The following is an 11891-nucleotide window of genomic DNA, read 5'->3' as shown; positions in this document are numbered from 1 at the left end:
TTAAACCAACTGTGTTGGAGCTGAGCAGTGACAGTTTTTCATTTCTGAAGCCACAGGCTCAGACACTGTAATGAATTTACCAATCAAGGAAACAGAGCTTGCTTAGTTTGTTCACTGTCTTGACTTTAATTTTTATAATACTGAATTCCTCTGGGTATGCTGCAAATGACTTCCCCATTGCATTGCACTACATGTCATCTCTGGATACTCACAATTTCTTCCTGAGAATTGCTTTTCTCTGATGTTAAGGTCCACCTGCTTAAGAAATACAAGACTCAAATATTTCATGGAAGATGGAAGCTGGGGATGTGAATTCTATGTGCTAAAAAACTTTAAATTCCATGTGTATCTTTACAGTTTATAGAGTACTTTTTATATTTCATGCCTATAATTTTTTTGTATTATCTTTTAACTACCACATAAATGTGTCTTTATAAATTTGGCATATTTTAGTATGTATAATATTCCCCGGTTACACCAAATTTATTGCAAGAAAGATTTTGTTCTTTTAATTTTGGGTGGTATTTTATTTTATATGTGCAACAGATGCCTGTTGATGGAATGTTAATTAGTATAACAATTGCATACTCCCCTTGAATTGCCTGAAGTTAAGTGTGCACAATTGGAAAACCCACTTTTCTCATGATACAGTTTTGTCTCAGATAACATTAAATGGCACTATTTGATGTTCTCCATCTTAGCTTGCTAGTTTACCTTTCAGATAACATACATTTAAGAAACAGTATAGTAGAAGGGTTGGATATTCTATTCCAGCCACATCAATGAGACACAAATTCATATTCTTATATGTGAGATCTAATATGGATTACACACCATTTCTGTACAGTGTATAGAAATGAAACTGGTGGCCACTCCACTGCTAATGCTGGCAGGCACAGGAACCAGAGCTGGGGGCCAGTCCTCTGGTAGTCATTGGGGGGTCGCTCTTACTGGACTACAGCTCCCCCTGTAATATGTGAGGACTGAGCATTTGTTGCACAGGGCTGGGCTGGGCCACAGCACCCATTGCTTTGCTGAGAATAGTGGGAAGAATAATTTGATCAACTACCCCAATGCAACTTGACAGCAAAGTATTGGACAAAAGGAAACTCAGAGGTGGACTATGAGAGCCAATCGAACTCAGAAAGATTTCCTCATCCTCAGATTAGCAATGCAACAACATTTCAGAAGTACCAAAAACACATGAACAGAAGTCTCAGAAATTACTCCACAAAGAGAACTCTTGGATGACACTGGGTGGCAGTTCCCCCATCCCCAGAGTAATGCAGCAGTTGAGAGGTTGCATATGATTTCTCCTCTTGTATCTCCCTCTCCTTTACCTACAGGGAGAAGAAAATATGTAAACAAGGGTCTCACCTACTACCCCCTGAGCTTTGACCCTTCCTGCCCTGATCAACTATGTAAACATCATCACTAATAAAATAAAAAACAATGAAACTGGCATCTTGTGATTTGATTATTCTATTAACTCTTACCTATACTCCTATACAGCAGTGATCTTTCTGCTTTTTATTTGTGGTCAAGACTATGCTTTTATAGTTGAAATTACATTACTGTAAAAATTTCAAGAAAAAAATGAGGAAAGCGGAGATTAGGGCAGGAATACATGACCGATTTCTTAGATTTTTACTTATGAAATACATGAAACCTATTCTGTATATAGCCCGGATGTTGTAAATAATTTATTTTATTTTATATGATGTTAACATTGTCAATCAGAGTTGAGTAAGACAAGGGTTAGGGAAAAGTGTGTATGATCTTTATTTTCAAATTTTCTATTTCTCCCTTCTGTTCTAGTGGGTGGTGGAATAGGAGGAGAAGCCTTACCCAGATGTGCAGCACAACTGCCTAGGTTGCCTTGCCCATAGGCAATTACAATGGTGGGAGAAAAATAGTTAGTAGTTGGTAGGCATTCTTTGCATGGTTATGCCAAATCTGTATTAACTAGCTTACTATGCCAGCAGAGTTGCTTATTCTTTTATCTTCCTTCCTTCTTTTTGAAATGATAAGTGGAGAAAGTGGGGAACTTCAGGCTGGGACACATCACCATAGTCCCCAGACAGCAGAGGCTGCAGCTTGCGTGGAGAAAGGATCTGGGAACACATTAGAGTGTGTGTGTGTGGGTTGGTCTTGGGGCAGGCAATTCTGGATTAGGGTCCAGAACTCACTGGTGCTTGCAGGAGCCATCTTCTGAAGTTATACTCAACATTCCCTGCTGTCCTAGATGAACTGATGTTCTGTCTGCCATGATGTCCACTACTCAGGCATCAGCAACTGGGGAGACACGGTCCCAACCTCTGTGCTCCAGTGTTAGAGTCCTGTAATCTGGTTGGAGAATACTCCAGGAAACCTCCCAAGGATGACTTTATATTTGATGCTTGTGTGCACTGGACAGGGCAGGGTCAGATTCAGTCTATCACTTTCACCAGACAATGGACACACTGGTGCCCAACCCCAATTTGCATGGGAACTGATGTGTGCTGTGGCAAGTAATAGATACAGCCAAGCAGAGAAGTGCCCACAGTTCCCCTTGCCAGGCATATCCCAAGCACCAGGGCTTGCTCCTGGCAGGGGATGCTGCATTCCTGCCAGACATGACTCAAATCTAGTGCTGGCACTTGTCAGCTGGACTTGTCCTAGCTCAGCTGGCCTGCACCCATTAAGGCTCTTGTGTTTGCCAATGAGTATGGTAGCCAGCCCTGCCAGTCTACTCTCTGACTTCCTCACCATTGTCCCAGGTTTCTCACTCACCAGTGGAAGCAGCAGCCAGCAAGGGAGTCTCCAAAGTTACCTTACCATGGGTACTCTAGGCCCCTGGTCTTGTGTGTGCCAACAGATACTACAACCCTGTCTGAGATGGCCCTTCTGAATTGTCTAGTTTTACTTTTATTTTTATATGTATTTATCGCTTTTAAGCAAATTATTTTTTTTAAATGTTGGTTCTTTTTATTATTGTCATTTTATAATACAGTTCCATATGTCCTGGCATTTCCCTTATTCCCTCCACATTTCCTCCCCCTCCCTGAGTTCCCCTATGTCTTTACTATAGTTCCAGTCTTCATACACAGTTATATGTCCATCATTGCGGGCATGGACAATGTCAGAGAGTCCAACATCCTAATGTCAATATAGAGTAGACGGTTTCATTGAGGGTCCATCTTGGTCTGGAAGTAGAGATGCATACTACATTGTATCCTCACATCTACATATGAAGTCTTCATTACACAGTTACTGTACATCCGCTTCAATGAAAAGCCAAAGCACAAAATCAACAACATGAAGAAAATGACATTTACAATGTCACTGAGTTAAATAATATGCTGCTAGATATAAATTATTTTAAAAAGACATTTAAAGAAAATATTTCCATTTATTTAGGGTATATAATATTAGAACTGATATGTGTAAGCAATGTGTAAATATCAAATCATGGAAATTGAATTTGCATCTCCTTAAATATTATCCTGCATGTTTGGGGCACGAAACAGTGGCTTACTGGCTAAAGTCCACGCCTTGCATGCTCCAGGTGACGGTTTTAATCCCGGCAGGCCTGCTTGCAGCCAGCTCCCTGTTAATGGCCTAGGAAAGTAGTTGAGGACTACCCAAAGCTTTGGAACCATGCGCTGATGTGGGAAACCTGAAAGAAGTTCCTGGCTCCTGGCTTTGGATTGGCTCAAATTCAATCATTGCAGTCACTTGGGGAGTGAATCATCAGACAGAAGATCTTCCTCCCTGCCTCTCCTTCTCTCTGAATATCTGACTTTGCAATAAAAATAGATAACTATATAAGTATTGAGAAACTTATAACTGTAATTTGAAATATATAATAAATTACTGAGAGCTGAGTTAAAAATATTAATTACAACATATAACTCACAGGCTGAGTGTTCCACTAACCATAATATTCAACAAGTAAAAATTAGAGAAATGAGTTTCCTAGGAGTACAAACAACAATCAAATCTCAAGAGGCCCTTTCCATTTCTACATTATCTTTGTGTTCACTGTTAACTATCACATACTGAGACACACATGATAACTGTCTTAGAGGAACTGGCTTGTCTACTAAGCAAAACTTTAGAGTAACTAAAAGGTAGCTGCTTGCGATTGCCTCAGAGCAGGAGAGAGAGAGAAAGAGGATTCACATGAGTCCATGATGGTCTCTTGGGAAACAGTTGCAAGAAAATGACTTTCTGTACAAGCCAGAGTCCCACAGGGCCAGTAGGTGCTTAGAGGTCAGGGAGCTGCCCAATGAGCAGATGCTGGGAACTATAAGTAGCTCCGCTGCTGTGGAACCTCAGATTGTGCAACCTTGGGCTGGAAGAAGCCTGCTTGTGGCATTTGGGGTCCTGAGTCTTCCTCAGGAACCAGAGCTTCCCTGCTTTTGTCTGCTGTACCTGGGACAGAGCTTCAGTCTGCAGCATCCATCATCCATGGAGGAATTTTGTCATTCATACAGACAATCTAGGCAAACAAAAGCCATACAGGTGAGCTTAGTAGTACTGTGGGAGGGCTGAAAACTGTGGACACAGACAGCTGTCCCTAGGTTCAACCTAGAACTGTACTAACCTAACTAACAGCTGGAATCGGTCTGGTGCTGCTCACTAGTATGCTTAACTATGGAATGTATTTATCAGTGATTATCAAAGGTGAGAATAATGTTGGATTTCCCAGGGCAATAAGTATTGCTAATGAACCATTAGGTCAAGAAAAGAAATCAATTCTAATAGACAATGAGTTTCCTCAATTACATATAGCAAACTTTGCAGCATTGGGGAATCTTGAGGAAGTAAAGAGGGAATTTTCTGTGTGGAGGGATATGTGGTGGGGTGAGGTCAAAATAGTTTGGCAGTGAGAAGGAACCTAGTGGTGAATACAACCCTTGGCCCTGGAACAGCCTCTGCAGATTGAGTCACCACCCTGCCCAATCAGAGTGTACTGTAACTGTCCAGTATTGACAGAAAAGGACCAGAAGAGGGGAAATGTCTGCATGGAAATCCTAATAGTAGCAGCTGTTGGAACTCACACATCTCAGGGTCTTTTGTCTTCTCTCATTGTACTATCACATAACTTAATGTTATCTTAACTAGAGAGTAAGCACAGCTCTATCAAAGACACCTGCTGGAAAGTTATTACATCACCTGTGAGTTGGATACACTCAAGGTTTTCCTGTCACTCTCATTTTCTCCTGCAATTCCAGTGTTTTCCTGGTGTGCTGCCAATTGAAAGAGCTTTATTCCTTTCCTATTGTCTTCTTACCTTAAAGACTGGCGTTTGTTGTCAGCTTTGTTTTGCCTTGGAGTCTTTTGATGCAAATTTGAGCTTATACAATGAAATATGTGTACAATAAAATATGTGTTTACAAGGTATATTGTTTTGCTCCAAAATCTGATGCAAATATATATCTGAATCCATAAGAGAGATCATCAAAATTTGAACAACTCTACTTTGCAACATGTAGCCACAAAAATGAGTGAAGCTTGTACTTGCATTTGTAAGACATTTTAATGGAGGTTCTGTAAACTTTAAGAGGATGTGTGAAAGCTTGTATTTTTTCTGTTGTCAAAATCACTGACTCATCCTGGGTTCCACACCCATGTATATTAAATCTATAAAAATCTAGTTCTGCAAATGTAGTCTTCATAATTCAGTTTCATATATATTTCCAATCTACTCATGCTGAGTCTTTCTTATTATTTGACACCCTTTATGATTCTCTTTGTTTAACTTGAGTGAGTCATTTGCTCAAAATCGTAGCACTTCTGCCTGCACTTGTCCCAAGTGCTTGAAGATCATTTTATTTCATAATCAGAACTGAATCTCTTTATCTCTTAAGATACATAGAATCAAATATTATACACTGCTTTTTTCCTGATTTATTCTTCATGCATTCAATTGGAAAATCAATGGTGAGTTTTTAACCACTGATGAATAGATATTCTGCAAGTGGGTCAAAGAAGATCTCATTATACATGAGAAGTGTGTGATCGTGCAGGGAAGCATTGAGGATAGAAAGGAATTATTTGTCAGTGATCCCAGGGGGAAGGACCAATATTAATACCAAGTGATCTCTAAATGTGGGAGTTATGTTCTGAAGCGGAAAATATAAATTTGGGGTTTCTGCTGTGTTGTTTGCATCTGTATTTTATGAATATGTTTCAGGTTCAACTACTTCTTCCTGCTAGTGATCTACACCACATGAAACTGAGCAACCAAACTAGGCTTTCAGAATTCCTTCTGCTTGGTTTCTCAGAGGACCCAGCATTGCAACCTCTTACATTTGGTCTGTTGCTCTGCATGTATGTGATTTGTGTCATTGGGAACCTGCTCATCATCCTGGCCATCTTGTCAGCCACCCACCTGCACACACCCATGTACTTCTTCCTTGCCAACCTGTCTTTGGTGGATGTCTGCTTCACCACCACCACCATCCCCAAGATGCTGGTGAACATCCAGGTTCAGAGCAGATCCATCAGCTATGCAGGCTGCATCACACAGATGTTCTTCTTTATGATATTTGGAGGTCTGGATAATTTCCTTCTGACGGTGATGGCCTATGACCGATTTGTGGCCATTTGTCACCCCTTGCACTACACGGTCATCATGAATCCCCGGCTCTGTGTGCAGCTCGTTTTATTGTGCTTGACCATCAGTGTCTTGCATGCCTTGTTACACAGCTTGTTGGTGCTGAGGCTGAGCTTCAGCACACACGTGGAAATCCCTCACTTTTTTTGTGAGTTGAATCAGGTGATCCACAGAGCCTGTTCTGACACCTTTCTCAATGACCTCATGATGTATTTTGGAGCTTTGTTGCTGGCAGGAGGTCCCCTGGCTGGGATCCTGTACTCCTACTTTAAAATTGCCTCCTCCATCCGTGCCATCTCATCAAAACAGGGCAAGTATAAAGCCTTTTCCACCTGTGCTTCTCATCTCTTGACTATCTCCCTATTTTATGGCACAGTCATTGGTGTGTACCTCAGTGCCAGTGCTGCCCCAAGTTCAGCCTCAACTGCAACAGCCTCAGTGATGTACACTGTGGTGACCCCCATGCTGAACCCCGTCATCTACAGCCTGAGGAACACAGACATGAAGAGGGCTCTGAAAAGACTATTGTTCCATAAATGATAGTGGACCCTACCATGTTTGGGGCTGAGCAGTGTCAGTGACTTCATGCCTTAAGCCTCAATGTTAGACATCATGATGAATTTGTCAGAGGAAGAAGCAGAGCTTGCTTAGTCTGTTCACTGTGCTTTTTAAATGCTTAATTCCCCTGAGTACACTGCAAATGACTTACCCATTGCATTGCATTGTGTGTTATCTGGTAGGTCAATACGTTTTCTCTATTTCAACTTATCCTTAATTCTATTATTAAAGTGTTTAAATAACATGACTGTAGAAAAAACTAAAGGAGACGAATGAGTCAGTGATGTATAGTAATATCTTAGAAATTTTTAGGAAATATATTGAACCTCCTTACTTTATATCCATAAATGGTTTAAAAATAAAATTTTAAAATATCATAAGAATATCCCCATCCATTTATTAAACTCATGTAATTCTATATTGCTATCCTTGGTGCCGGGATAGAAATTTTGGCAAAACACGTGTGTCTTCATTGGAGTTCTAAGAAATTGTCCTACTCCTGGCTTGACGGTAAGTTATCAGAAAACTGTCCTTGTTGTACTTTTACCCATGAGGTTTCGTGAAGGTGATACACTGTCAGTTTATGGCTGTTTTCAATAGCTTTCATAAGCCACGTATCATTGCTTAATGAGACTTGAAATATATGAAATATATATGTGGAAGTTCATTGTAACTGAAGTACAAAGGACAAGCACATCTGATTATCTCAGTGACATACATTTCTACGTAACCCAATGAGTGCTCTCACATGCCAGGTTTCTAGAGATGCCACACTGTTTCTGAGACAAGTGTAAAAACCTTCATGAAAGTGAGACGCTAATGCTTGCAATGCCATGGACCCACATGGAAGCGACTCTGAGTCCCAACATTCCCCTTCTGATTCACTCCTGGATAATGCATCTGGGAAGGCTGCAGATGGACTCCTGTCACCCAGCTGGGAGACCAGGATTAATCTCCTGGCTTCAGGGAGGCCCAGCCCTGGCTAACATGCACAATTAGGAGTGATCCAGCTGATAAAAGATCTCTCCATGTCTCATTCCCTCCCGTTCACTCTCTCAGTCTCTTTTTTTATAAAATAATCTATAAAAATATGACACCTAAGATAGTCAGACAGTAGTAATCTTTTCTTTTGGCAACCAAACCAAATTAGTTCTCATATTTCATTTTTAGTTTCCTATAAACATTACAATGTCATTTTCTGGCAGTATAGTATTAATTCAATTTTTTAAATCTAATTTTCCTTTATCAAAAAATATCAAAATGTTTATAATATAAGGAGCCAAACTTTGAAGAAAATTCTATACCTAAAAACAAAATCAACAACTAAAACATAACTATACATAAAGTTTCCAAATATTTTTAACAGGGGTATCTTGCCTCTTTTAAATATTTATTTTTCTCTTCATATAGTTAGAAAAAAAAAAAGATAGAATGAATGAGTGCTGGGGTCCATGCAGTAGGTGTGGATTGCACGAAGGTGTGAAGAGAACAGCTCCCTTGCTGGCAGGGTCTGGGGGAGCTTCCAGCTGTTTGGCAGGGCCCTGCGGATTTCTCAATGACCACCTTGACATGGTCTCAACCCCCATTTCCATGGACACTCAAGCACCCCACTAAGAATCCTGTCATCTATTGAGGCATTGCTGTTTGCCCCTGTGAGATGGTTTTTGCGATCAATGAGAGGTTGAGAATGTTTCTGATAATGTCTTGGTGAGTAGCCTTTGACAATTTACACGCAGGAGCACAATTAAGCCTGTGCCATTTCTGGACACTTTATTGGGTACCTAATCATTGCCTCAGAATCTGGCCCAGACATGTAGCACACCTTCTGGGAAAGGGCTTAATAAATATCCTAAATATTAATGCAAGTGATGGGAGTGAGAGCTGAAATGCTATGGCAAAAATATAGTTATTGTTATCTCAAAGGCTAGTCTGTCTTTGCAGTTTCTTTGGAGCATTGAGAATGTAACTATTTTAGCCACTTTCATAATTTTTTAACTAGAGGAAATATAGGGAGATTTTATTAACATTATAGAGATATACTTTTGATTATTGTTTGATTGTTTATGAGGTTGTAGAGCTTGCAGTTGTATGGGGATTTAATGTTTGAAACTTTTTGTCTTAGATCCTTATGTTTTTTTTTCCTTTTGATGTATTTCTCCCTTTAAGTGATAGATAAGCTGTGAAAATAAAATGTAATAGGAATGTTTTACTGATTAGTAGGCAGCCATCTGTGTCTTGGCCTTGGAGTTCTGGCAATCACCTAATGGCTACTTCTGAAGAATGAATAATGGCTTGCTTTAAAGAAACTGATTAGAATAACTTACAGAATTATCTTTATGAGCACCTGGTTGACCATGAAGTAAAAATTAATTGAACATCTGTGCATGTTGTCTTAGTTCTACAGTTAAAGATAAAAAAAAATCAAATATTTGTGCAGAGCTTGTGATGTGTCTAAGTAAATAAAAAGGACAGCTTCTTCTTGAAAAAAAAAAAAGAAGCAAGAAGGCACCAAGTGACTGTGTCTGTATCTTTCTTTATTGCCGACTCCACGCATGGACACTGAAGCGAATGAGAGTTAGAATGAAAGAGACAGAGAGAGAAAGAGAGAGTAAGAGAGAGTTCCTATTCCCTACATGTCATAACAGCTGAAACTAGACCAGGGCAAAGCACATGGATGGCAGAGGCCCAAACATGCAAGCCATCTTCCACCACAGTCTCAAGCACATTCCAAGGACAATGAAACACAACTGCCTAGGTTGCCTTGTCCACAGCAAATGTTACAGTGCTGGGAGAAAAGCAACTAGTAGCTGGTGGTCATTCTGGGCATGGTTAATATCAAATCTGTGTTAATTATCCCTCATGCCAACGCAGCTACTCATTTCTTTTTTTCTTTCTTTCTTTCTCTCTCTCTTTCTTTCTTTCTTTTTTTCTTTCTTTCTTTCTTTCCTTTCTTTTTTTCTTTCTTTCTCTCTTTCTTTCCTTCTCTCTCTTTCTTTCTCTCACTTTCTTTCTTTTTATTTTTTTTGCTTGCTTTTTTAAGCAATACTTGGAGAAGCTGGGGACCTCAAGGCTGGGACATGCCACCATGGCTCCAGGCATCAGCATGCAGAAGGAGACCTGGGTATATACTGGAGCAGGAATGATTGAGGGCATGTTTGACCTGAAAAGAATGACTTCTGGGGTCTTCCACAGCCTGGGTCGCTGAACCAGCAAGAAGACAGGTAAGCTGGTAGGGTTACACAGGGAACACAGAGTACATGTAGCTGGAGCAGGGATGGGCCATGTGAGAATTGGCCACAGCACCCACCACAAAGCAAAAGAACTGAATTTGGGGGTAGATTCTCTAATAGAGATGTGTGTTTGCTTCCGTGGGACTATAGTCCATACTGGTTTCCATGGAGAGCTGGGGATGGTGACAGGCCAAGGCAGGATGGACAACAAAATTCAACTGACAAAACCCAGCTAAGGTCCTGGTCTGTAGCCTAGCAGCTAATGTCCTCTCCTAATACATTGCAGGATCCCATATGGGCACCAGTTCTAGTCCTAGAAGCCCCAGTTCCCTTCCAGTTCCCTTCTTGTGGTCCTAGAGGATGAGTAGTCAAGGATGGCCCAAGGCCTTGGGACATTGCACCTGTATGGGAGAACAAGTGGAGGCTACTGGAACATGGCTTCCCCCTTAGTATCACTGCAGCTCCTCAATGGACAGTCTTCCTCTCTGTCTCTCCTCCTTTCTGTATATCTGACTTTCCAATAAAAATAAAATAAATCTTGAAAAAAACCACAATAAACCAACCTGACACTCAATGGGAGCTGTGATTGTAGAAAGAACAAGTGGGGCCAGCACATGCAAAGTCCTGGGCTGAAGACATACTGCCAAGCAAGGGTCGCTGTCCTGCTGGCATGTGTGAGAACTTGGGCTGTGAAAAGGCCTGGTGGTAGAACTTGGGGAATGCCCTGCAAGTCTGCATTTCCCCATAGGGAGCACAGATGCTACAGTTGGAGGCAGGTTAGCCCAGGCAAGTCTGCAGCATGCATCAATATTTGTGTTGGACAGCCTGAGGGCAGGACAGGCAGGGCCAGGGCTGAGCACATCATGACATACAGGAGAGCCTGGACAGAATGTGGGCTGTGCTCAGCTGGGCTGGGCTGCAATATCCACTTGCAAGAGCTGAGATTGTGGGTATGCCAGGTAGGGTTCTGTTCAACTGCTGCAAAAACACATGAGTCCTGCAGCTCAGAGCATACCTAGTAGGCAAGATCTTCACACTCCCTTGTTAGGCTGTAGCTCCCAGTAGTGAATGTGAGAAGCAGGGTTATGTGTGGACCAGATTGTGCAATACTATAGCACCTGTCAGCATTCAGGTCGACTGGTCTGGGTGCAGGGAGTCTGGAATAGGCCCCAGGACACTGCCACTTGCAAGATCCATTCTTTCATGACATGCTCAATATCTCCCACTGAGCCAGAGGAGCTGGCTTTCATGTCCCCCATGATGTCCATTACTCAGGCATCAGCAACAGAGGAGACACACTCCCAACCCCTGCACTCCAGGGTTAGAGTCCCATGATCAACTTGGAGGGTCCCCCCAAAAAACTCACCTAGGGTGACCTCAGACTTGACTCATGTGTGCACTGGCCAGGGCAGGGTCAGATTCAGTCTATCGCCTACACCAGTCAATGGACATATTGTTGCCTAGACCCAATTCTCACGTGAACTGATGGTTTCTGTGAC

At 41.5% G+C, this 11891-nt stretch overlaps 1 protein-coding gene across 1 annotated transcript; it reads left to right on the top strand.

Annotated features, from left to right (window-relative positions):
- Window positions 1-6217: 6217 nt before the first annotated feature.
- On the top strand, window positions 6218-7144 carry LOC121146475 (olfactory receptor 7A10-like). Its single transcript, XM_040965898.1, has one exon. The coding sequence runs from the start codon at window positions 6218-6220 to the stop codon at window positions 7142-7144; it is 927 nt and encodes a 308-aa protein (XP_040821832.1).
- The last annotated feature ends 4747 nt before the right edge of the window (window positions 7145-11891 follow it).

This window comes from Ochotona curzoniae, unplaced genomic scaffold (genome assembly GCF_017591425.1).
Source record: "Ochotona curzoniae isolate NIBS_2020 unplaced genomic scaffold, NIBS_Ocur_1.0 contig_1328, whole genome shotgun sequence".
Lineage (NCBI taxonomy): Eukaryota > Metazoa > Chordata > Mammalia > Lagomorpha > Ochotonidae > Ochotona > Ochotona curzoniae.
This window is presented reverse-complemented; position numbering and strand designations above follow the sequence as displayed.